This window comes from Tiliqua scincoides, chromosome 8, assembly GCF_035046505.1.
Source record: "Tiliqua scincoides isolate rTilSci1 chromosome 8, rTilSci1.hap2, whole genome shotgun sequence".
Taxonomy (NCBI): domain Eukaryota; kingdom Metazoa; phylum Chordata; class Lepidosauria; order Squamata; family Scincidae; genus Tiliqua; species Tiliqua scincoides.
The window spans coordinates 32,850,183-32,876,865 of record NC_089828.1 but is presented as its reverse complement, the minus strand read 5'-3'; the positions used below and the strand labels follow the sequence as shown (position 1 = coordinate 32,876,865).

Below are 26,683 nucleotides of genomic sequence, written 5' to 3'. Positions count from 1 at the left end.
GACAGGTCGATGAAAGTGTCGACCCAATGTGCAGCGGCAGTGAAGAAGGCCAATTCTATGCTTGGGATCATTAGGAAAGGTATTGAGAACAAAATGGTTAATATTATAATGCCATTGTACAAATCTATGGTAAGGCCACACCTGGAGTATTGTGTCCAGTTCTGGTCGCTGCATCTCAAAAAAGACATAGTGGAAATGGAAAAGGTGCAAAAGAGAGCGACTAGGATGATTATGGGGCTGGGGCACCTTCCTTATGAGGAAAGGCTACGGCGTTTGGGCCTCTTCAACCTAGAAAAGAGACGCCTGAGTGGGGACATGATTGAGACATACAAAATTATGCAGGAGATGGACACAGTGGATAGGGAGATGCTCTTTACACTCTCACATAACACCAGAACCAGGGGACATCCACTAAAATTGAGTGTTGGGAGAGTTAGGACAGACAAAAGAAAATATTTCTTTACTCAGCATGTGGTTGGTCTGTGGAACTCCTTGCCACAGGATGTGGTGATGGCGACTGACCTGGACGCCTTTAAAAGAGGATTGGACAAGTTTCTGGAGGAAAAATCCATTACGGGTTACAAGCCATGATGTGTATGCGCAACCTCCTGATTGTAGAAATGGGCTATGTCAGAATGCCAGATGCAAGGGAGGGCACCAGAATGAGGTCTCTTGTTATCTGGTGTGCTCCCTAGGGCATTTGGTGGGCCGCTGTGAGATACAGGAAGCTGGACTAGATGGGCCTATGGCCTGATCTAGTGGGGCTGTTCTTATGTTCTAATGCATTTGACCTCTGTGACGTCCAAGCTTATTGGCTTGGTGAAAGGCAATGGGCGGTAGTGACATCCATCTCCTCCGCCCACCACTCCCTCCACCCACCAACGATGCACTTGGTTCTTAGGGAAGCTCCCTTTTATAGATGGGTGTGCTGAATGCAGCAGCAACATGAGTTCCTAGCTGATATGTGCCACAGATGTCACCCATACAGTGGAGTACCAGAGTTGGCCTGACTGGGTGGACCCTCTGACGGGTGTAGATTTATGGCTAGTGTACAACCTGGCTTGCCAACCTGGCCACCGCTGCTGGCAAAGATCTGGAATCTTTTGGAGCCTCAGATGGGCTCAGAAAATGAACTGAATTATTGCCCATGCTTTGTTGTACATGTATATTTGCACATCTAAAAATGGATTCCTCTCCTTGTATTTTGACACTGGTTCTTCCAGCAACAAATACATATTATTTGACAGTTTCTTTGCATGATTATTATCCTTTTCAGACTATAACAACATTTGCTCCATATTTATTTAAGGTGACTATTCAGGTTATGAAATCTGACTATTTTTTTTAATTCCTTGTTTATATTTATTGATTTATAAGAAATTTTGAACACAATGAATAAAAAATGAACAGAAAAATAATCAACTCAATCCCTGATATATTGTTTTGGAATCTTGTTCTATCCTGCAGTGTAAACATAGCTTGAGGGAGAAATAAGGATTCTATTTGAGTCCATCGTCATTATAAGAACACTATTTTTAAATACAAAATCATGTCTGTTAACAACAAGTGCAATTCTCAGTGAAAGAATATGAAAATAATTTAAAGTGCTGTAGAAGTTGACCTTTGTTGATCTTCCAATTTCTTACTTTTCAGGGAAGAAAAACGCAAGCTACTTAACACTGATCTTCATTCCAGGCAGATTCTGACTACTTCTTAATACTCAATCTAACTGTTACTTTTGCAAGTATGTCTTTTAAAAAAAAAAAAAGAAACAAAAAAGGTTGTCCCAAATTACACAGTGCATTAATAAATAAATTAAATGGAGCCTGTCTGGCTTCCTGTGTCCAGCAGAGTTCAATAGAATATATATACTGTATTTCAGTGAAGTCTGTGAAAAATCAGCAAAAGTCTGCCAAGACGTATTGCTTCTTTGTTCAAGCTCTCTCAGTTTTGATCGTAATTCTCTTCTTTGTCCATCGACTCATTCCAGCTACCGTAAACATCTGTTTCCTGCAAGGTAACTGCAGGAGTAAGGAGGCTGTGTGCAAATTTGATCCCTTTCAGAAGGTGGAGTCATAGCTCCAGAGTTGACATCACCGCATCTTTCGCATGTCCAGGTGTGGGAAGTAGACACCCCAAATGTTCTGCTGGACTTGATACTTGCCCACTCTCCTTCTCAGGCAGAAGGCAATCTGGTTTTTAAAAAATATATAAATCAATATATTTGCTATCTATAGATACCCATACAAACCCCCCCTCCATCTCTCTGGCTGTGATCAGCTCCCATTTGGCCCTTTCCCTCCCAGAATGGCCTGCTTTAACAACCATTCCACCTTGCTGACCCAAAGGAAGAGGCGAGACAGTGATGCCCCTTCCATTCTCCTGACTGTGATCATCTCCTCTTTGGGTCTTCCCTTCCTAGAACTGGCTCTGTAAGTGGCCATTCTGATTGGCTACAACAGAAGAAGAGGTGAGATGGAATGGACCACTCCAATTGCTGAGCTGGGATCCATGGGCATTGAGTTCCTCTTCTGCTAGGCTATTACTAGTAGCCATAAATTGGAGAGCGCTACACATCACTTGCATTAAAAAAACCCAAACAAGACTTCTGTCTTCAAAGTGAAAACTCACCAAGCAGCATATGAGGAAAAGAAGGATGAAACCCAATAGGACAGACAGGCAGATGAGGATAATTGCCCAAAAAGGCAGATCTAAAAAGACAAAAGGACCAATAATTACAAACCAAAACCTCTTAGGCTGCAATCCTAGACATGCTTTCCTGGGAGTAAACCCCATTAAACAGAATGGGTCTTACTTCTGAGTAGACGTGCACATGATAGTGCTGTTAGCCACTGAGATCTCCAGAATGATTCTGCTTACATTAGGCTGATTCTTTAGGTCAGAACTGGCCTTAGCGGCTGTGGAGCCAGAGGTGACACAATTTTGCATGAGGCCCTCACCCCCACAGCCCCCCCTATTCTCTGGACAAGCAGCAGGTGCACCCAGGGTCAATGGTGCCTGCCGCAAAGCGCAGCACATGGACGTAAGTGGCAGTGATGTGATTATGTCACTGCCTCCAAGGGAGGGCATTTGGGGACAAATGTAGACAAGAAAGCTGGCAAGTGGAGCTGCTCTGCTTGCTGTGCCAGCCTTGTGAGCTCCGATTGACAAATTAGGTGCTGACTACTGCAGTGGGCAATCCGCTCAATGCCCTAGCATGGGGACCCCTCATGCGCAGGGCCCGATTGGGCCTAATTGGCACAATCGCTCCAGAGCTGACTCTGCTTTAGGTGCACACCATTTGTGATGGTATGAAAATTTGAGAGGGAGGAAAATACCCACCTTCCTTGTGCATTACTGGTACTGCCACTGGAGGGTAATCTGGAAAATATTTGGAAAGAAAAAAAGTCTGGAATACTGGGAAAGATGGGGTAAAGGTAGACTACAACACCCCTGTTGAACTTCAGTATCTGCCTTATCCATGGTTACCCAGTAACCATCACCATGCTAAAAGATGTTCCATGCCCATCTTACCATTAACATGCAAACTTTTGTCATCCAGTGTGTAGTTTCCTAGTATGGAGGCTTTCCTGGTCAGGTTCTTGAATATATCATACACCAAAGCTGTTTCAAAACTCTTTGAGCTGTGATCCATGGTGAACTGGCAAACAGAATCAATGCCAGTTTGATTTTTCTGGGCTGTGGATCTGGGGGGAAAAAAATACTAGCCTTGAGGTACCACAGAGATTTTGGCTGCGATCCAACATTCACTTACCTAAGACTAAGCCCTATTAGAGACAATGGGACTGACTTCCAAGTAAGCATGTATGGAATAGCACCATTATGGTGTTTAACAGCCTGATCTTATGAAGCCAGAGTTGCAGACGATTACTGACACTTGGTTATTCCTTCTTCTTTTTTAGTTATTGGTTTGTTTAAAGTCTCTGTCATCCCTTCTTCCCACCTGACAATAGATCTCCAAGTTGTAATTGAAAATTCATACGCAAGAGATATATTAGTTATTTTTCAGGCAGTGGTGAAGGCTTTAGAGGGACAGTGATGTAAAATACAGGTCGTGCCATGTTATCCATTGAGGTTTCATTCCAGAGCCCTCAGTGGATTAAAAAAAAAAAATCAGTGGATACCAAATCAGTGGAAAAATAGCGTTAAAGATCCAATTCCTGGTTTCTTGCTTCTCTGTTGTCTCCCCAGAAAACATTGGTATAGACACTATACCACATTTCACCACTAGATGGGGTGAATAATGGAATCTAATGGAATGAAATTATAATTATTTAACAGTGCAAAGGTAGGAAATTGGATTTTTTTCCCTTGTTACAAGGCATTTAAAGACCTTGGTATCAGTGTGAGTCAATCAGTGGATACCAAATCAGTGGATACCGAGATCCCACCTGTATCTGCTTCCCAGGTTTTAGCAATCCATAAAGTGCCATGTACTTCGATGATGTTCAACCAATAATCTATCTACTTAGAATTTTCAACCTTTTTCATCTCACAGCACACTGATAAGGCAATAAAATTGTCAAGGCACACCATCAGTCTTTTGACAATTGACAAAGCACACCATGCCACTGGTGGGGGTTCACATCCCTCAGCGGCCCTATTAATAAATTATATTTACTTAATAGATAATAAATTCAGCAAACTCCTATGGCACACCTGTGGACCAGAGCACAGTGGTTGAGAATCACTGAAAGGTGCATTCATCTATTCTCCATTTGTATTCAGCAAGATGATTACTTCAGACCATGCCCTGGGCCAGAAAAGCAGGTGGGGGTAGTGGGTTAGAGTGTCAGGTTAGAACTGGGGGACACTTTGGGGCAATCACACCCTATCTTAAATTATCCTAGTTAATAATAATAATAATAATAATAATAATAATAATAATAATAATAATAATGTGAAAACAGAATTCTGCGATTCCAAATGAGTTTCAATTAACCTTGCCTTCAGTTTCAAATTTCTCCCTCTCACTTTTTCCTCACCAAAAGTATCTAAACAGCCTTATATTCAAGTAATCTCTGGTTTCTAGAAGAATACTGCCCAACACTACCTTATTATACCATATTTTAACAAATGACAAAACAGAGATAGCTTTAAAACAAGGGAGTGGCAAAGAGAACACCCCCCCCCCAATGAAGAAATGTCATACATCCTCTAGAAATTTGTTTGGCTTCCCTTTAAAATTCTCAGAGGTTTTTAAGGGGAAATCCCCTGACATTCAATTCAAATATTACATTGTTGAAATTTTGGTGCAATTGTTTACACCAAACGTTTAGGAAAACTAAGTAAAATGTTTTAGCTTTTGCCTTCTTCAGATGTCATATAAAATATATATATGTTTTATTGTTCAGTGACTGTGTGTGTGTGTGTGTGTGTGTGTGTGTGTGTGTCTATGTCTCTGTGTGTTAGGGGGCTTTGTGGCCTTTCAGTAAACACACCTGAAGTTTTCCACAGAGCAGCCATGGAAATTCTTTGCTAAGTCGCTGTTTAGGAACAGGCTGTTGAGCTGTCAAAGGAGAAAAAAATGGGAGAAATTAGTAAGTCACAGATGTGTGGATAACTGGAGAACAGGATGATGGTATCTGTTGGAGACTACTTTTTAAACATTAGAATGGGGGAGCTTCTGCTCTATTCGAACATGCTGGTGAAAGGATTAGTACTCGTGATGGCCCAATCTTATGCTGGCCAGGTGCTGGCAGCAGAGGCTGCTTTACAGCAATCGCAAAATAACTTCCACTGAAACACACTGTTGGGCTGCTGGCAAGGCGGTTGGATGACCAAAGACTCTTCAGATCAGGTAAGGACATGCGGGGGTGGGTGGTGGTGGAATGGGGCAGAGGGAGGGTGGAACAGGGGAGGGGTGGGCAGGTGCTGGTAAAGGGTGCTGGCAGGTGTTGGCGGATCAGGTCTAGGAAGAGGGTGGGTTCAGCAGTAGTAGTGCACGCCGAATCTTGACCTCCTTCCCAAGCCTGATATGCTTTCCCGGGTCAATGTGTGATAGGATATTGGCACACATGAGTGTCGCTGATACCTTCCCTGGTCTGCCTCCCTCCCTGTCCCATTCCACCACCTCCACCACCTGTTCTGCCCCCTCCCTGCCTTGATTCACTGCTGCTGCTGTTGCACCTATCTTTGTAGGTCTGGCAGCAGGCTTCCAGCACTATGTGGCAGCATAACTAAAACGACTGGTGCCAGAGGCCATTTTATGACCGTTGAACAGTAAAGCCCTCCATGCTCCAACCCAATCCATGATAGAACTGGGCAGTTATTTACACACTGGAATTCAAGAAGAGTAGAATGAAGTGCAGAGCAAGCTGGAGAAACAATTAAGTAACAGATTTGGGGAAATGTGCTCTTCCCATCTTGGACTATGCTACTGATTTCTGGGCCTTTACCTGGCTACTGCTTGCTCTGTCCTGTCTTTGGAGTTCTGATCATCCTACACCGCATGATTAATCTCCCTAGCAAATCTGACACTAGAGGTGCTGCTGCATGTTTTCTTGAGTAAGACCCATGGATGCTGATTCCTGTGATTGGCTTCCACCAAACCTAATGAAATTTTACCAAAATGTGGCTTTGCTTTCATCAACTAACCTCAGTCTCAACATTTCTTTTGGTATGGTGGTAGACATCCAAGTCATGGTTCTTCATTTCCGCAGTGTATGGCAGGTTGGTTATGGTGAAATTCAAACTGAAAGGTTTCCGTCTTAAGCTGAGTGGAGGACCATCGGTCATAGGCTCGATAACAGGGTCTAGAGCTGAGGCAGAATTAAAGAAGCAAGACTCAGTGATTCTAGAAGTGGATAGCTGGTGACCTGAGCTATGACTCGCCCCACAGAGGTTTCTAGGGATATATAATAATCTCTGGTTTTGTTTTGCCATTTTTGTTTTGAAATTTTTGTTCATTTTCATCAATTATTTAGGGTTTTTTAAAGAAAAAAAATCAAATTTTATTTTAATTTTAACTGTATCTCTCTTCAAGAGTCCCATATTTTACCCACACTGCCCTGCAGTGACACTGTAACCTTTCCCATATGGGTAAAAATATTGACTGCTGCCAGGAGGAGGTCATACCTAGAAGCTCATGGGCGAGCTGCAGTTACAAGTAAGAGTCTTTTTCTACCCCTGCCCCCTGAAAACAAACAGCAACAAATGGAGATTCTAAAAATGAACCCACCATTCATTGTCACGTGCTTCATTTGTTCTCTAGCCCATTTATTGTGGAATGAATAAAATCTCATGCAAATGGAATGCATTTAGAACAGGGCCTATTAGTTTCAGAAACAAATGCAACCTCCTTGTCACCCTCAAGGGTTTGAAGGTGACACTTTTTTTTGTAGCCATCAGGGTCTTTTTAACTACCCCATCACCTCATGTACCTCTCACAGTCACGCCCTTGAGCTGGAACCTATTGCCCAGCCACATGGAGGTGACGTTCCATGTCTCTCGCTGAAATGTATCTTTCACAACTTCTTTGCTGATGTTCATTGCAGGGTTGAAATAACACTTACAGTCCACCACAATTGACCCATATCTGCGAGTGAGCAGTGGGGAGAAGAAGGAAAGAGCCTGGTTGAGAACAGATTTCAAAACATTCAAAAGATTCAAGAAACATGGCTGTAATCTGGACTATTGGAACAATAGCACCTTTCATAGGATTGTATACAATGCCTCTCTTGGGGCAGAAGGTAGAAACCAGAGTGCATCATTTTCCTCCTTCAGATATGAGCCATTCCACTAAACTGAGACAGGTGGCTCAAGTTGTATGAATGAGAGCCACAAGAGAGCCAAGGTGGTGTGTAAGGATTAGAATGTTGCACTTGGACTGTGAGATCTGAGTTCAAATCTCCATTCAGCCATGGAACATATTGGGTGACCTGGGCTAGCTACCCTTTCGCAGCTTGACCCCACAGGATTGTTTCTCCAGAGGTTCAGAGAGGGAAGGATCTTTCCCAACCAAAATAGAGACACCAAGAGCTGAACCGGGGACCTTCTGCATTCTCTTGCTGCACTTGCTATTCTTACTCCCACAATTATCTGTCATAAAGGTCCTTACAGTACAGCTAGGAAAGCCCAAAGCAAAACACCTCTAACTGCAGACAGTGAAGGAGTACAAGGTGGCTATAATGTGTACCCCTCCAGGTATTAAGAGATCAAGAAGGAAGTCAGTGGCATAGCTGTTCCCCCAAGACATCATTTCCTTCACAGAGCCCCTTTCTCATTGGAGAAAGAGCAGGATATACATGTGATAATATAGAAACAGATAAGTTCATGTCTATTTTGTTTGAGTTGAGCACTGACCTTAATCCAGTTACTTTGCAAAACTTGAATCCACCACGAATTTCACTTTGGTTGAAGAGATGATTTAACTGCAATTGTTTAACAGATAGTATTAGATCCCACTGGAATTCAATCTGTTTATCCTCATACAGTGCATGAGAAGAAATCAGTCACATGCTTCACACCAAACCAACATGGCCAAGGCATTTGATTTCATACAATTAAGTTACACATCAGGACCAAAAAGTGTATCTCAGATGCCTGGGGAAACTGGCAGATGGCCAATATTAGAAACCCCAAGTAGAATTCAATGTGGAGAATTGCTCCAAAAGAATAAAACCAAACAATAATAAAAACACAAAAGAACACAGAATGGCTTTCCTGAGAGTAAGCCCCACTGAACACAATGGAACATAACTCTAAGTCAGGGGTGCCCAAACCCCGGCCTAGGGGCCACTTGCGGCCCTCGGGGGCTCACAATCAGGCCCTCAGGAAGCCCTCAGTCTCCAAGGAGCCTCTGATCCTCCAGAGACTTGATGGAGTCCATGCTGGCCTGATGCAACTGCTCTCAGCATGAGGACGACTGTTTGACTTCTCATCTGAGCTGTGGGACAAGGGCTCCCTCTACTACTTGCTGTTTCACATCTGTGATGCAGCAGTGGCAGAGAAGGAAAGGCTGGCCTTGCATTGTGCAAGGCCTTTTAGAGGCCTTGAGGTACTGCAAGACTTTCATTCATTCATATAAGTTCCATCTCTAATAAATTCATTTATGTAAATTTATTCAAATTTTAAATGTAAATTAATTCTTTTTTCCCAGGCCCCCTGACACAGTATCAGAGAGATGATGTGGCCCTCCTGCCAAAATGTTTGGACACCCCTGCTCTAAGTTAACATGCATAGGTTAGTGGACCACAAGCTGAACCATGAGCCAGCAGTGTGATGGAGCTGCAGAAAAAGCAAATGCAATATTGGGCTACATTAACAGAGCCACAGAGTCCCTCAAGAGAAGTAATCATTTTACTCTGTTCTGCACTAGTCAGATTTGGAATACTGTGTCTAGTTTTGGGCAACACATTTTGAGGATATTGATAAACTGGAATGGACCCAGAGGGGGTCAATAAATTGCTGTCCTCAGATATCTGAAGTATTTGAAGTATCTGAAGGACAGTCACACAGAAGAACAAGAGGATTTCCTCTCTGTGGATCCTGAAGGTAGGACTAGAACCAATGGTTGAAACTACAAGGAAGCAGATTTAGGCTAAACATGAGGAATACTTTCCTAACTGTTATGAGCTGCCTAGCACTGGAATAGCCTGCCTTGTACATCTGTGGGCTGTCCCGCATTGGGAGAGTTTTCAAGCAGAAGCTGAATGGCCACCTGTCAGGAATGCTACAACAGTTGCCTGCACTGAGCAAGGGAGTTGGGTTGGATGACCTTCAAGATTCCTTCACACCATTATGATCCTATGATTGGCAATATGGGGGGAGGGGTAGAAGAAGCAAATGAATGAAACTGTGCATGCTTGAATTCTGGAACAAATGTGAAAAATGCTCCTACTTAAAGTGGAACACAAGAGAAGTGGAATGCAGCACAGAGGGAAATTCTGAAATAAAGGAATGGGAGAATTAAGAGGTTAAAGCAGTGGTATTCAAACTGGGGCGTTGCGACGCCCCAGCCTGTAGGTCCTGGCCTCTGCCCCCTTAAGGGGAGGGGCAGCCAGGAGACGGGGGAAGGCAGCAGCGTGATCTGCAGGATCGCGCCGCTCAGGGGGGCTACAGGGGCTTGGGTGCACTTGCCCGAGGTCAGGAAAAGTGAAAGTGGAGCTATTGCACCCCGCTCTGCAAAACCGGAAGCGGAGCACAATTGCTCCGCTTTCCCTTCTGACGGGGCTGCAGGGACTGGGGTGCACCCTCCAGTCCCTGCAGCAGCCGTCCCTGTGTGTGGGAAGCCCTGTGCAAGTGCCTGCAGGGCACCCCAGGTCAGGGAAAGGGAGAGTGGGGCGATCGTGCTCCGCTTCCGCTTTTGCAATCCTGGGGATCACGTCGCTGCCTCCCCCCCGCCCCCCAAAGACTTACTGCAGGTTTCAAACTCCCTGAGAGTTTGAAAACCGCAGGGTTAAAGAAACACATTTACAGAAAAGGTGGTGGGAGATCTAAAGAGAGTGTTAAAGGATGTGAGGGAGTCCAGAACCAGTGGCATCATCTCCCTACTCTACCTCTTGCTCTCCCCAACCCTTTTGCTTCCAATGACAGTGGAGTCCAAACTGCAATTCCTTACCTTGTCATTGATGGAGGTCATCAGTGCTCTGTATTCTGGTGATGATGGGTCCGTATTGGTCAAGTTCTCATTGATTATTGTGAAGCCAAGGTCGTATGCCACCATCGTGTCTGGAGCCAGGGTTGGAGGAAATGGCTTGGTTGTAGACCTTGTGGACAGTGAGAATCCTGGAAGGAGTTTTAATACAAATATTTATATTATTACAACGATATTATTATTGTAGTTGTGGTGCCATCAAAGTATGTGGCACTATACAAAGAACAAAAGGACAGGCCCCTGCCCCAAAGGGCTTACAGTCTAGAAATAGACATAAGAGAGACTACAGAGAAAGAGCAGGGAAATGGAAACAAGGGTTGACAGAAAAAGAATAAGAGATTATTTCAGTTACATGTACATTGTTAGTTTTAAGTGGGAATAGGGATGGGGGGGTTAATATATAATGGGAACAGACAATTATAAACACACATTCTACACAAAGAAAAAGGCAATGTTTTAGGGTACCAGAAGCTAACATATGCATACAATATTATAATTCATCTCTAAAATCTAAGCAGTATTGTATATTTATTTTCCAAACATTTTGATTTTCTGCCATTGACCTTTGAGCCATTCAATTTCTGTATGTTTCAGCATTCAGAGTAGATGTTTCATTGTTGAGCTTTGTGGAGATCACTGATATTTTGCAGCAGCCATTATTGGGAGGGTATCTTCAAAAGCTTATTTACACTTTTCATCTGTTCTTTTAATAATCTTGATAATATTTGATGATAATCTCTCTAAGGAGAGATTGTAAATGACCATTTTATTCCTGTATATTATGATCACTGCACTTATGATGTCAGCGAGGACAAGTAAGGGCACTTGCTGCAAGTGACCACAATGTAAACAACAGCCCAACCCTATGAATGTCTACTTAGAAGTAAGCCTCATCATGCTCAATGGGCTTACTCTGAGGAAAGTGGGTGTAAACTGCTGAACTTTTGCCTTCACTTAACATCACCCACACATGCTCTCAGCAACAAATCACACAACCAAATCTGATTGGTTACATAGCACCATGACATCAATCTGTTCACTAAATAATCCCTAGCTGGGTGGGATCGCTTCACCCATGACTCAACCAGAAACGAGGAAGAAGCAGCAGCCTGGCAAAACAGTGGTGCCAAATAAGATTATTTATTGATCAATCACTTTTATCTGAGCATTTTTCTGCTGCCTTTTGATAAACCAGCAAAGTGGCTCATAAGGAATTAAAAACAATACAAACACTGTTTGTTGAAAGCAACAATGTATAAGTACAGAATAATCAATAAAATATGATCAGAAAGTCCATCAATCAATCAATGGAATAAAATTGAAACAACCACATCTTTAATAGCCGCTGAATGACCAAAAGAGATGGTTTCCCTGGGGGAGAGAGTTCCAAGGCTTGGGTGCCGTGACAGAGAAGGCCCTGTCCCGCGTGCTTGCCAACCAAACGTCCGATAGTGCTGGCACGCGGAGCAGCGCCTCTCCTGAAGATCTTAGTTGCCGGGCAGATTCCTGTGGAAGCAGGCAGTCCTTACGGGATCCTGGACCCAAACCATTTATTGGCTTTACAGGTATTAACCAGCACCTTGAATTGGACCTGGAGACAAATAGGGAGCCAACACAGTTCAAATAAATTGGGAGTCATACGCACTACATACGAGGCTCCTGAAAGCAACCTGGCTGCATTATTCTGCACTGGTTTCCAAATACTCTTCAAGGACAGCCCCATGTCAAGCATGCGGGGATGTTACCATGCCAAAATTCACAGTGGAACATGTGGTTCCAGGCTCCACCCTGTCCCTCATGCACTGGATTTTAGAAAAAGCAGATACCATAGGTCTATAAATTCTATGCATAGAATTGTAAAAACATATATGCAAAGGCATACTCTGCAACATACTTCTGCATCAGCTGTTGGGCTTGGAAATAGGTGAACTGTTGGAATAGGTGGATCTGTTTTTGTTTTACATTTTAAAAAAATTGAAATAGATCCACCCACCAGTTAAAGCACATTGCAATAGTCTGAGATGTGATCAAGGCATTGGTCTGCCACAGATCTATTAGTGAATATCAGAAAAGTTTAAATATTTGCTGGGGAGGCACCTGTACTTCCACCACACCAAAACGGAGACTTCTGACCTGAAAATCCAAGTGGGGAATACCATTTTGTGGCTGGGCTCTTTTTTTTTCTCTCAGAAACCCCGTCCAAATAATGCTGCAGTCATTAGTGCAGTTCTGAGGGGAAAAAGGCACCCTCTCCCACTACTGGCAGCCAATATTTTTTCTCAGGGAGCCCTGGAACAATGCTGAGCTGTGACTTGTCACTTAGAGGGGTGTTTCAGGCAAAATAAAAATTAGAAGTCACCAGCTGGTGAACCTATACCTTTTATCAATTCAAACTATTGGTCCATCTAGCTCAATACTTGTCTTCACTAACTGGCTGTGATTCTCCAGGATTTCAAAAGGGGGCCATGTGTATTTGAAAGTGTGCTGTGCCACTGAGCTATGCCCTTTCCCCTCCTCCCCACACCTGTGGTAAGCTTCATCCCTTAATTTCACCCCTACTTACCCCAGAGAAAACAATGCCTCAGCCCTCCATTTTATTGCCTACCAATGGGGGAAAGGGCATTTTCTTGTTGCCCTAGGAAACCACATAAACACTGGGAAGCCTACAAGCAGGACAGGAAGGCAAATGCCCTCTCTTGCCATTACGTTCCCATCAACTGGAGGAGAGGTCTCTTGAAACAGGTTGTGATAGCTAAACAGAGCCTCCATGTTCAGAGATGTACACTACTGAATCAAGTAGATGGGCAGCAAGAGTAGGAGAGGGTTCTTGTCTTTGTGCCCTGCTTGTGGGCTCCCTGGGAGCATCTGGTTGGCCACAGCTAGTCTGCTTGGACCTTTTATGTTCTGATCCTGCAACTTCTAATTGTTCTCAGGTAACATGCTGTTACATGGCACAGATGAAAAAATAACTGCTTACCATTCACATGGAGACTGTTTTCACCCAGTGTGTAGGGTCCCATCCTGATGAAACCCTGTGTCTGATTAATTATTTCATGGTACACCTTCACTCGATCAAATGGGGGTGTTGTGGAGTTCCTTCTGTAGGTGCAGATGGTGTCTACCTTGGTAGCCATCCCATTCTCCATAGATCTGGAAATTGAACAGCCAGACATTCACCTGGATAATTCTTTTTCTTTCTTTTTTTTGAAAAGATTCTACTTATTAAAAATACAGTTTCTTTTCTTGGAAGATGAGTTATCAATTCCAGTTAACAGAGGTGCAAATCCTGATAAATGACCAGATGATGATGACATTAATCATAGAATAAGAATACATTAATGGAGTCACAAAGTGACCAGTGGTTCAGATAGTTTTTACAGCTGTTTCCAACATTGTGCCTTGTTGTGTGACTTTCTTGTTGCAGAAAGATTTCATAATCTCAAGATGACTTACCTAAGAGCTGCAATACTGCATCCCATATATCCAGGCCCAACACTGCTCTTTTCCAATATTCGGCCCAGCTAGGATGAGAGAATATCTAGTCAGACAGACTCACAGTCAGGATATGAAATCTTGAATCTACAGCTTTGCCTGACCATCTTCTCTTTATAGCCCTGCTTAGGTGAGCTTCCTTTCGTCCCTTTCTGCCCGGTAAGCGAAGTAGTCCCGCAATTAGTAGAACTAATCAATTCTACATTGACAGTAGGGTCCACCAATCCTGCCTCCCTCCAGCCCCGCTTCATCCCCCCAGCATGCCTCCTCCCTGTCCTCTTCCTGCCCTCCGCCCACCTCCCCCCACCCTGGAACACCTCCTCCTGTGAGCTTAGGTCCTCCAACTGTACCACTCTCGGGCTGCAATCCTATCCACACTTACCAGGTAGTAAACCCACTGGCTATAATGAGACTTACTCCTGAGTAGACATGCCCAGGTTGGGGCTTGAAGCCATTTAAAAATCTCTTGCTAAACTGCCCGCGTATATAGGACCAAAGGGATCAGGGTTGGTTACCAGACCCCCCCAACTTAGTGTTTTATTGCTATATAGTGAAAATGGATGAGGCTTTTGGAGGAGGGACAGGAAAAACAGGATACCTTTCCCTTTTCCCTTTCCCTCCTCCTGAAACCCACCCATATAGCATGAGGAGCTTAGGTTTTTAATACCTTCTGACTGTAACCCTCCCAGGATACTATAAACTGTTGAAGACTCAAGCAGATCAATTTCCACCTTCCTTCACACACACATACACACACCCCAAAAGTTCACCATTTTGTAAGTTCTAGAAGCCACCAAACATAGGTCCTTGTTGGGCCATAAAACTTCTTTTCTTTTAATCTGTAAACTAATATACTTCTGCATATCTGAGGAGTCCCTGAAATTTGCATAAACTCCAAACTAGTGTGTTGTTTTTTTAAAGATAGCCCCATTTTGCTTCCAAACTGATAAGCAATACTCAGGGCCCAATCCTATATAGTGCACCCTGGTTCACCACTGATGCATACTTTTGCAAACGTGCTATAAGGCACATGTGTGGTCCCTAGTGACGGTGGAGTGCTGGTTCTCGCCCAGCGCTGGGCTAGCGCTGGGCAAGCACTGAACCTCTACTGCTCAGTGGTTGCGTGGACCACCAGGCAGCAGAGAGGTAGGTAGGGTCGTGGGAGGAGGTGGGGAGGAGGTGTTCCAGGGTGGGGGGAGGTGGGCGGAGGGCAGGAAGAGGACAGGGAGGAGGCATGCTGGGGGGATGAAGCGGGGCTGGAGGGAGGCAGGATTGGTGGACCCTACTGTCAATGTAGAATTGATTAGTTCTACTAATTGTGGGACTACTTCGCTTACCGGGCAGAAAGGGACGAAAGTCCCCTTCTCCTGAGGAGCCTCTGGCGCTGCCTGCGGAGTGCGTAGGATGCAGCGGCAGCCATTTTTGGCAGTGCTGCAGCCCTGGGCGCCAGGAGCACAGGATTGAGCTGTCTTATTCTCTATTACAGGGAAAACTGAGGTCCTGCCATAAAATATTGCAATCCATCCCCAGATCCACACAGGAATATTTTTGTTCCACCACCCTGGAAAGGCAGCCTTGTAGGTTTATTTGAGGCACACAATGTGTGAAAGTTTTAGGAAGGATGAAGGAAAAGGGAATTTTTCTTTCTCTCTCACCCTTCTGAAGCCTTTGTCTGGCTATAGAGAGCTAAATGACTGAAGTTCGACTGGCTGCTGGACCATCCAATCCATCATCCAAATGACAGTTAAGAGGACTGTCCTCACAAAAGTTGCGACTTACCAGTTTGGAGGTTGATTTGTCTGTGGAAATGAAGGTTTTTGAACTGGGGTTCTCCATCTCTGTCTTGTATCTGAGGTTGGTTATGGTGAAGTTCACCACGAATTGTTCATTAATTGATGTGTGGGGAGTCGTTGCAACAGAGCCTGATTGGGGCGGGGGGGGGAAGCAATCACATCACTTATATGTACATTAAATACCTTCTCTTTATTGTTTCCTGTAGCCCCAGTATCACACTAGAGTGAAATCAAACAGTCTTCTTTGTTTTCTATTTGCTTTGTTAGTGAGAACCACACATTTTTTTCAGTGAGCTTTCAATCTCCAACATGAAATTAAGTCTATTTTTCATTTGAGTCCTGGAAACTACCAGTAAAAACCCTAGAGGCTGAATTTTTAAGGCCTTCTACATCCGTGGGCTAATTCACTGGTCACAGTTCAGGGAAATCTCCAAGCGGGGGGGGGGGGAGGGGGGAAGCAGGCATGAATTCCTTGAGCTTGTCTGCCAGGGAAATTTTCCAAATGGATGGAACTAAAGTCTAAACAGAGTCTCATTCATTTATCTCTGCATGTCCCTGCAGGTGATAAATGACCCACCCTACTAGACATGTTGCATTCCCAGGGATCAGAGAGAGACAGTACATCAAAGTGCTTAGTATATTAGTATATTGGGCCTCTTAGTATATTGGGCTCTTCACCCTAGAAAAGAGGCGCTTGAGTGGGGGACATGATTGAGACTTACAAAATTATGCATGGGAAGGATAGAGTGGATAGAGAGATGCTCTTTACACTCTCACACAACACCAGAACCAGGGGACATCCACTCAAATTGAGTGTTGGGAGAGTTAGAACAGACAAAAGAAAATATTTATTTACTCAGCATGTGGTTGGTCTGTGGAACTCATTGCCACATGGTTCTGGTGATGGCATCTGGCCTAGATGCCTTTAAAAGGGGATTGGACAAATTTCTGGAGGAAAAATCCATTACGGGTTACAAGCCATGATGCGTGTGTACAACCTCCTGATTCTAGAAACTGGCTATGTCAGAATGCCAGATGCAAGGGAGGGCACCAGGATGCAGGTCTCTTGTTATCTGGTGTGCTCCCTGGGGCATTTGGTGGGCTGCTGTCAGATACAGGAAGCTGGACTAGATGGGCCTATGGCCTGATCCAGTGGAGCTGTTCTTATGTTCTTATATATTCTGCTTTGACCTTGATTCAAATCCTGCTTAGCCATAAAATTCATTAGATGATCTTGGGTTAATCACTCACTCACTCCTAACCTATCTTATAGGGTTATTGTAAGGAAACAGAGCAGGGAGAAATCACATAAGCAGCCCTGAATTCCTTGGAAGAAGGGTGGGGTATAAATGTGAGAGGGGATAAAATTCTGCCTTTTGCTGTTTGAAAAGTGTGCCCCAAGAGATTACAGCTTGGTTTTTCTCAGACAACAGCATTTGGGGCTGCCTACAATGCACAGTCCCAGGAGGACTGGGATGTCCCTGGAGGACATGCATCTGAGGACCCATGAGGTGCCATGCCAGGGCACACAGCCCAAACAATGGTGTTAGTGCCCTGATATTGGTCTGGCTCCATACTGTTATACTTACTGGGTTCACGTGGTGGTTCATGATAACCTGGAATGGAAAGGCAGAGTTGTTAAAAAAGGAGATGCTGGAGGATGTGCAGAGGCTGCATTGATTTGGGGTTTTCATTGCCAAGTTATTCATCATAATACAAAAGTGCAGATGGGACTGTAGCTCAGCGGTGGAGTGCATGTACAAGATTCCAGTTCTATCTCCAACAGTGCCAGCTTGAACCCATTTTTGCCTGGTCCACAGTGTGCACATTTGGTCTCTGTTGCATGTATGCAACATTGGGCAGAAATGGCTTAAGCCAGTTGGACCAATTGCTCCCAATTGGGCCATGCTTAAGGGAGCCCTGTGCTATCGCAATCTACTCTAGTATGCAATTTTATATTAAAATATTAAAATGTGCTTAGATCCATTTAGTCCAATAATTCACATGCACTTTTAAAATACACATTTTGATTGCTTTCCATTCTATCATAGAGATATAAAGTCTATTCAGTAATATATTTTATTTATATTGCTAAGATTCTACAGTCCTTGGCTGTGAATTTGGGGCCCCACAAAACATGTTTCCAATTCAACCTTGCAGCTCCCAAGGCTGACCCTGGTCTCCAATTAGAGGATCTCTGGAAACGGGGCTGAGAAACATCTTTCTCTGCCTGAGTCCTCAGAGAGTTGATGCCAGTATTGTAGACCAGTGCTTCTCAAACTGTGGGTTGGGACCCACTAGGTGGGACACAAGCCAATTTCAGGTGGGTCCCTATTAATGTCAATATTTTAGTTTTAATATCTTAGACTTGATGCTACCAGGGTATGTGACTGCATTTGGGGAAATGTTACGGATCTCTACTTTGAACAGGTTACTATGTATATGCTTCTAATAATGATAGTCAATGGGATTTAGTCCTGGGTAAATGTGGGTAGGATTACAGCCTAGGATTGTGAAAACTCCTCCTGCTTGATGATGTCACTTCCCATCACTTCCGGTGGGTCACGACATATTCTCATTCTAAAAAATGGGTCCCAGTGCTAAAAACTCCCCTGGTTTACTGGTGATGTGTCAGTTTCTGCTTGTCCCACTCCCTGATTTGGAATGGAAAAAAAGAGGATGGAGCAGATAAGGAGGAGAGGAGAGTAGTGTTTAGGTTACCGTTGACATAGAGACTGTTTCCTTCCAAGTTGTAGGGTCCCATTGCGCTGAATCTGTTTGTCAAATTAACTAACTCATGGTACACTTTGACTCGTTCGAACACAGGTGTGGTGGCATTCTTCCTGTAAGTGCAGACCCAGTCCATTCCTGTTTCATCTCCATTTCTCACAGGTCTGGGAAAAGAAGGAAAGAGAATGTTCCATGGAATGTTCAGACTAGTTCTGAAAGGGGGGGGGAGGAGCTGACCAGAGCAGAAATGTCAACACAGTTCTGGAAGGCCTACCTTAGATTTGTCACTTGGCATCTCAAATATGCTGGGCCAATACTGGTTTTGACAAGATTTCTGCCAAGCTGAGAAACAAAAGAAACACTGAATATACAAAACCAACAAAAAACTAATCCTCACTGTATTGAAGTACATAGACTTGAAACAAATACATCCAATTTCCTTGTTTACCCTGCCTGCATTGCCTCATTTCACCCAAGCTGTCTGCCTTGTGTCAATATGTAGATTGTACGAAACTTGGAGTAGGCACCTCTCATTTTACACAGCTAAAGTGCTATGCACATTGATGGCATCCCAGACACATAACGAAGCATCGTAGTGTGAATAATTATAATCATTTTAACTAAAATTGTCACCAACTGGGAAGTGGTCGTTGTTACCAGAGTGCTGAATGTTCTCTCAGTTGAATTGAAAATCCTTGAATGCAGAGTCCTCATATCTTCCTGGAATCTGAGGTTGGTCACCGTGAAATTCACAGAGAAATCTTCAACAGTAGGGGCTGGGGTTGCAATTTTAGTTGGTAAAACAGCTGGAACAAAATGGAAAACAAAATGGCTACCATCTTGAGGTTCAACTATCTGATATTGAAAGTATGACTTCTTTTGTTTGGTTCAATATAACTGTTTTCCTTACTGTTCCTTTTATGTCATGGACATTTATTAACAACTTAAAGATGACACTTACTTGCTTCTGCAGGGGTTTCATTATAACCTAGGAAAAATGAAACAGATATTTCATGGTGAAAAAAGCAAGGATCCTGGTATTTCTAGCTGAAATTAGAAGCAGGGTTTCAATGATGTTGGGTTTGTGTCTCAGAAATAGCATCAGGTATGGACATTTATAACAAAAACGCAAGCAAAATTATTCCATTATTCTTATTCTTCAGTAACATAACTTTAGATAGCCATACACTAAGAATCAAATACAACAAACAAAACACATTGATAAATGCATAATAATACAGTAGAACCTCTTTAAGTTGACCACCCAAGGAACTGGTGGAAATTGGTCAACATAGGGAGGTGGTCAACACATGGAAAAAGGCATTTAAATATTATCATGTTTAGCTCCTAGGACAACAAATGCAAGGTCAAGTTATTATTTAGATTGGATTTTTTTAAAAATTTTATTGCAAATATCAATGAGAATTGATCCTCTTGTGATGGTTACTATTTATATCATCTATATCTATATCAAGAGACAGAGAATAAACAGCCCACAAACAGTTTTAAAAAACCCCTGAAAATTCATAAGCTTAAAAAAAAATTGTAAGTTAAAAAAAATACTTGGTTTCATAGCAGACAGGCAGACCAATGGGTCTCCTCAGATTCACTAAATGCCAGAAGGTGTTTGATACGGTCCCTCACTAAAAGCTGTTGAGAAAACTCCACAGTCAGAGAATAAGAGGACAGGTCCTCTCATGGATTGGGAACTGTTTAAATACTGTTAATAATAACTGGTTGAGGACCAGGAAACAGAGAGTGGGTGTCAATGGGCAATTGACAAAAAAAGTGGAGAGAGGTGGAAAGTGGAGTGCCTCAAGGATCTGTCCTGGGACTGGTGCTTTTCAACATCTTCATAAATGACCTGGAAACAGGGATAAGCAGGGAGGTGGACAAGTTAGTGGATGACACTAAACTTTTCGGAGTGGTGAAGACCAGAAGGGATTGTGAAGTGTTCCAGAAGGATCTCTCCAAACCGGGAGAATAGGCAGCAAAATAGCAGTTGTGTTTCAATATAAGTGTAAAGTAATGCACTGGTGATGGGAACCAACGTGAAAGGACAGTGGCTTCACTATGCACAAGCAACCTCATGTCCCTCACAACTTGGTACATGTCCAGGTACATGGCACACACCAGACAAAACACAGGCCCACAGTATTGCGTTCAGTGGGCAACTTACAGAGGTTAAATTAATACTCTGTGCAATGGTCGAAGTGGTGAAGATACAACTCTTGGGGATGGTCAATACAGAGAGGTTGGTCTCCCATAGTGTATATACAGTGTCTGTCCATACTGTGAAAATTAGGTCAACTTAAGGAGGTGGTCAATAGAGAGAGGTGGTCAACTTTGGAGGTTCTACTGTATATATCAGGACAGTCCAACTTTTACTGCTTAAGAGGCCACGGTACCACAAATGTGGAAGTAATTGGTGGTGACATGGTGACCTAACTGCCAATTATTTCCAGGTTCTGAGCCATCAAAGTCACTCAAAACAGCCAGTGGAAGAAGAAGAAGGCAGAAGAGAAGTAGGAAGCAGATATAAGTGCACCGGGACTTTTCAATCTTCCTGCCGTGCCATTACAGCTTCTCCTTCTCTAAAAGAGAAGTCGGAATGGTGTAGCAGGGAGATTGAAAAGCTGCTGAAGCAGGAGGAGGCGATGGGTGCATTAGGGTCCTTGAGAGCTGCCAAAAGAGGCCTCATGGGCCACATGTAAGTTGCAGGCTGCATGTTGGACACACTGATATATATCGTATAAATTCACACCAAAACTATTTAAAAGACCTTGTAAGTGCCACTTAGCAGAAAAACTGATCATATGCTATGGAAATCTTCAAATGGAAAGGCATTCAGGTCTGCATACAGAATCCTCATGTCTCTTGACATTATGGCGCTAACAATAGCATTGGGGTTGATTGGCCAACAGCCAAATTACTACTATTAGTAAAGAACACACACAACCAATGAGAATAAAATGTTTATGTTACCATTGACATAGAGACTGTATCTTTTCAAGTTGTAGGGTCCCATCTTGGTGAAGCCGTTTGTCATGTTAACTAACTCATGGTACACTTTGACTCGTTCGAACACAGGAGTGGTGGCATTTTTCCTGTAAGTGCAGACGGCATCCATTCTGGTTTCATCTCCATTTCTCACAGGTCTGGGAAGAGAAAGAGAGAGAATATTCCATGGAATGCTCTGAACATGACAAAGTGATGGGCGAGAGTGGAAGACATCATTGTCCTCTATATGGGGGGTGACCAGAGCAGAAATGTTAACATAGTTCTGAAAGGCCTACCTCAGATTTGTCACTTGGCATCCCAAATATGCCGGGCCAATACTGGTTTTGACAAAATTTCTGCCAAGCTGAGAAAGAAAAGAAAAACTTAACTTACTAACCCACAAAAAATTTAGCCCTCGCTTTCACTGTAAATGATTAAGCAATTGTAACAGGAATAATTGCATACAGTTTCTATGTTTACTCCGCCTCCACTGCCTCCCCTTGCCTCTGTTCTCTGCCTTGTGCCAATATGTAGATTGTAAAAAGGTTGTTAAATATTAAAAACATATATGATGTGTGTGAGGGGGGAGAGAAACCATTGTAATGAGGATTACAACACTTAAAAATTCAACACTGCACCATGGAAACTTGACACCAAGAGGAAAGTGGACAAAATTACTATTATTTCTATCATTATTATTAACTGAAATTTAGTAAGTGACTATTGACACAAACTGGGAAAGGGCCATCGTTACCAGAATAGTGAATGTTTTCTCTGTAGAACTGAAAATCTTTGAATGGGGAGTTCTCATCTCTTCCTGGAATCTGAGGTTGGTCACGGTGAAATTCATAGTGAACTCTTCAATGGCAAGAGTTGGAGTTGCAGTCGTACTGGGTGGAACAGCTAGACCAATGGAAAGCAAAATAGCAAAATAGCCTTCATTATGATGCTCTACGGTTTCAGAGTTAAAGTTTTGCTTGTTTTGTCTGGCTCCATATAACTGCTTTCTGTTTTTCTGCCATGGACATTTATTAACAATTTAAAGATCATACTTACTTGATTCAGCAGGGGTTTCATTATAACCTAGGAAAACAAAAGAGATATTTCATGGTGAAACTAGCAAATACAAACCCACAACTCTAGGTTTGTGGCTCATGAATGGCACTGAGCATAGACATTCACAACAAAAAACCATTACAATTATGTTAGCATCTCTTTGGGGCCCAATCCTTTCCAACTTTTCAGCACCAATGCAGCTGCAATGCAACCACAGGATAAGGGAACAAACATACCCTGACCTTGGGGAGGCCTCCATGATTGCGCCCCCTCCACTGCAGGATGCAGTGCACGCCCCATTGGTATGGCTGCATCAGCATTGGAAGTTGGGTAGGATTGGGCCCTTAATCACCTTCAACTAACTCACAAGGACAACAAGCCAGACAATACTGACAAATACATACTGTGTACAGGACCTTAAAACCTTCACTTAGCAGAACAACTGCTCAGATTATCTGGAAATCTTCAAATGGAATGCATTGAGGTTTACACACAGAATCCTCACATCTGTTGAAGTTATGGCTCTAATGACAGTACTTGACCTACCTGGCCAATAGCCAAGTAACCATCATTAGTACACAACACACACAACCGATAAGTATAAAATGTTTAAGTTACCGTTGACATAAAGACTGTATCTTTTCAAGTTGTATGGACCCATCCTGGTGAAGCGGTTTGTCACATTAACTAACTCATGGTACACTTTGACTCGGTCGAACACAGGTGTGGTGGAGTTCTTCCTGTAAGTGCAGACGGCATCCATTCCAGTTTCATCTCCATTTTTCACAGGTCTGGGAAAGAAGAGACAATGTTCAGTGCAATGTTCTGACGAAGACAAAGAGGTGGGCAAGAGCATAGGACATCACCACCCTCTGGATGGGAGATGACCACAGCGAAATTTGGAAAACCTACCTCAGATCTGTCACTTGGCATCCCAAATATGCTTGGCCAATACTGGTTTTGACAAGATTTCTGCCAAGCTGAGAAAGAAAAGAAACACTCAACATTTGAATCCAACACAAAACTTGCTCTTACTGTAACTAAGCTTAAAGCCCAATCATAAAAGGGCCCTAAATTCCTTTGTGGCTATTGCAAAATCCAACACATGCCACTCATTGTGGCCTGATAGCTGCAGCAAACATAGAGCAGTTGGGTCTGGGCACCAGTGACAGGAAAAGTTGCCCCAGAGACAAGAAAGTCAGCATGGAGGAGCAGGAGGGGGGATGGTGGTGAGCAGAATGGGGCAGGGAGGAGGCAGAATTGGGCAGAGATGGGGCTGTGGAGGAGGACAGATTGAGGCTGGGAAGGTGGGCAGTATTGGTGGCAGCAGTGCTGTCAATATTCTATCCCCTTTCTGGCCTTGATCTGCTTTTTCAGGTCCATAAGGCCTTGCATCAGCTATATAGCTGGTAAAGGTGTGAGTAGACCCATTCCAGGAGTGAGGGCATACCCTGGGTAAGGGACAAATGTTCCATTACTTCAAGAAGGCCATCGTTGCTTGGAACTACCTCATAGGAAGCAGCACGTGCTCCGTTGGAGCGGCTACATTGCTGTGTGGGGAGTTAGGTAGGATTCAGCTGCCCAGTACATGGAACCAAAACAAGCACACACACTTCCTGTTTACCCTGATTCCTCTGCATTCCATTACTTCCACTGTCTGTCTTCTGTCAATATGTAGATTGTATGAACATAGGAGCAGCCAACTCTCTTTTCACTATAGGTAAAGTGCCATGCACATTGAAGACACTCCATACACATAACAAATAATTATAATATGAGTAATTATAATTATTGTTAACATTCAAAATTTCATCACAGACAGTTGACACCAACTGGAAAGAAGTCATTGTTACCAGAGCGGTGAGCGTTCTCTCTGTGGAATTGAAAATCTTTGAATGGGGAGTCCTCATATCTTCCTGGAATCTGAGGTTGGTCACAGTGAAATTCACAGTGAAATCTTTAATGGCAAGAGTAGGGGTTGCTGTTGTTGGTGGAACAGCTGGAACAAAATGGAAACAAAAAGGGCCTTCATATTGATGCTCAACTGTTCAATTTTTGAAGTATGACTTCTTTTGTCTGATTCCATATAACTGCTTTCTTTTGTGCTTTGCTGACATGGATATTCGTTAACAACTTAAAGGTGACACTTACTTGCTTCTGCAGGGGTTTCATTATAACCTATGAAAAGAAAAGAGACATTTCATAGTGAAACAGTAAAGATATTAGCTGACACTAGCAGATAAAAACACAGGGTTCCAATGATTGTAGCTTTGTGCCTCAGAAATGTCATTGAGCATGGGCATTCACAATAAAAAAATCATGCACAATTCTTCTACTGTAATTACAGGGGTGCCCCCTTATCCGTGGGGGGTTCTGTTCCAGAACCCCCCACAGATAGCTGAAACCAAAGGTATGGGTGAATGCCCGTCCCTGCGGTCTGAGGGCTGCCCCCCCTCCAGAAGCTTCTGAGCTCAGCAGAGGCCTCTGTTGGGTTGAGATTGAGTTCCACAATTAGAAAAAAAACGCAATTTCCGGTTTCACAGCAAATCCAGAAATGAAGTTTTTCATGCATTGTAAGGCATTAAAAACCAGAAGCTGCATTTGTTTTTCTATTGTAGAGTCCAGCAGAGGCTGGGGATGGATGTCTCCAACCTGTGCTGAGTTCAGACTACCTCTGGAGGAGAGTGCGGGGTTGTGCACCTGTGCATGTGGGGGGAGGCCAGGGTCTGATCCACAGATAACTGAATCCACTGATACATATCATTAGTCCAGCACCAACTAAGATTCAAAGTAATCAAACAAGACATAGCGATAAACACATTACATATATTGCCTCCATTGACACTGTTTATAAGACCTTATACAATCCACTTAGAAGAACAATTTAGTATACTATCTGAATGTCTTCAGATGGAAAGCATCCCGGTGTACATAAAGAAGCCTCATTATCTTGAATTTATTACTCTAATGATAGTGCTCATTCTGATTAGCCAGCAGACAAATTACCACCATTAATACACAACACACAAAACCAATTAGTATAATATGTATCAGTTACCATTGACATAGAGACTGTATCTTGCCAAGGTGTAGAGTCCCATCCTGGTGAAGTTGTTTGTCATGTTAACTAACTCATGGTACACTTTGACTCGATCGAACGCAGGTGTGGTGGCATTTTTCCTGTAAGTGCAGACGGCATCCATTCCGGTTTCATCTCCATTATTCACAGGTCTGGAAAGAGAAAGAGAGAGAATGTTCAGTGGAATGTTCTCACCAGGACAAAGAGATGGGCAGGATCAGAGAATGTCACCATCCTCTGGATGGGAGATGAACAGAGCAGAAATTTTAACACAGTTCTGGAAGGCCTACCTCAGATCTGTCACTTGGCACCCCAAATATGCTGGGCCAATACTGCTTTTGATAAGATTTCTGTGAAGCTGTGGAAGAAAAGAAATATTGAATATATAAATCCCAACAGATAACTTGCCCGCACTGTACTTATCTATGATGAAATGAAACAGGCACACGCACTTTGACGATATACTCAGTCCCCATTGCCTCCCCCTTCCACCACAAACTTGAATCAATATCTAGATTGCTAGAACTTTGGAGCAAGCACCTCTCTTTTTACAGTAAAGTGCCAGGCACATCATTACCAGAGTGGCGAGTATTCTCTCTGTAGAATTGAAAATCTTTGAATGGGGAGTCCTCATGTCTTCTTGGAATCTGAGGTTGGTCATAGTGAAATTAACAGTGAAATCTTCAGTGGAAAGGGTTGGGGTGGCAGTTGTGGTTGGTGGAACAGCTGAAACAAAATAGAAAGCAAAATCACCATCACACTGATGCTCCAGAATTCAAGTATGACATCTTTTGTTTGGTTCCATGTAATTGCTTTCCTTTGCATTTTTCTGTGATGGTCATTCAATAAGAATTTAAAGATGACACTTACTTGCTTCTGCAGGAGTTTCATTATAACCTAGGAAAACAAAAGAGG

The 26,683-nt window shown here is 43.2% G+C and overlaps 1 protein-coding gene across 1 annotated transcript in view; it reads right to left on the bottom strand.

Annotated features, from left to right (window-relative positions):
• Nucleotides 1-1,944: 1,944 nt before the first annotated feature.
• Nucleotides 1,945-26,683, bottom strand: part of MUC16 (mucin 16, cell surface associated) — a gene marked incomplete at its 5' end in the record, with an annotated part of 70,528 nt that continues 45,789 nt past the window's right edge. Inside the window, 22 exons of the mRNA XM_066635578.1 lie at nucleotides 1,945-2,021; nucleotides 3,535-3,707; nucleotides 5,463-5,530; nucleotides 6,619-6,782; nucleotides 7,404-7,593; nucleotides 10,583-10,730; nucleotides 12,057-12,124; nucleotides 15,448-15,549; nucleotides 15,890-16,032; nucleotides 17,493-17,519; nucleotides 21,619-21,791; nucleotides 21,930-21,997; nucleotides 22,388-22,536; nucleotides 22,690-22,716; nucleotides 23,308-23,480; nucleotides 23,602-23,669; nucleotides 24,543-24,688; nucleotides 24,841-24,867; nucleotides 25,748-25,920; nucleotides 26,059-26,126; nucleotides 26,346-26,494; nucleotides 26,639-26,665. Coding sequence (XP_066491675.1) covers nucleotides 1,945-2,021; nucleotides 3,535-3,707; nucleotides 5,463-5,530; nucleotides 6,619-6,782; nucleotides 7,404-7,593; nucleotides 10,583-10,730; nucleotides 12,057-12,124; nucleotides 15,448-15,549; nucleotides 15,890-16,032; nucleotides 17,493-17,519; nucleotides 21,619-21,791; nucleotides 21,930-21,997; nucleotides 22,388-22,536; nucleotides 22,690-22,716; nucleotides 23,308-23,480; nucleotides 23,602-23,669; nucleotides 24,543-24,688; nucleotides 24,841-24,867; nucleotides 25,748-25,920; nucleotides 26,059-26,126; nucleotides 26,346-26,494; nucleotides 26,639-26,665 — 2,408 coding nt within the window. The remainder of the gene's footprint in view (nucleotides 2,022-3,534; nucleotides 3,708-5,462; nucleotides 5,531-6,618; nucleotides 6,783-7,403; nucleotides 7,594-10,582; nucleotides 10,731-12,056; nucleotides 12,125-15,447; nucleotides 15,550-15,889; nucleotides 16,033-17,492; nucleotides 17,520-21,618; nucleotides 21,792-21,929; nucleotides 21,998-22,387; nucleotides 22,537-22,689; nucleotides 22,717-23,307; nucleotides 23,481-23,601; nucleotides 23,670-24,542; nucleotides 24,689-24,840; nucleotides 24,868-25,747; nucleotides 25,921-26,058; nucleotides 26,127-26,345; nucleotides 26,495-26,638; nucleotides 26,666-26,683) is intronic.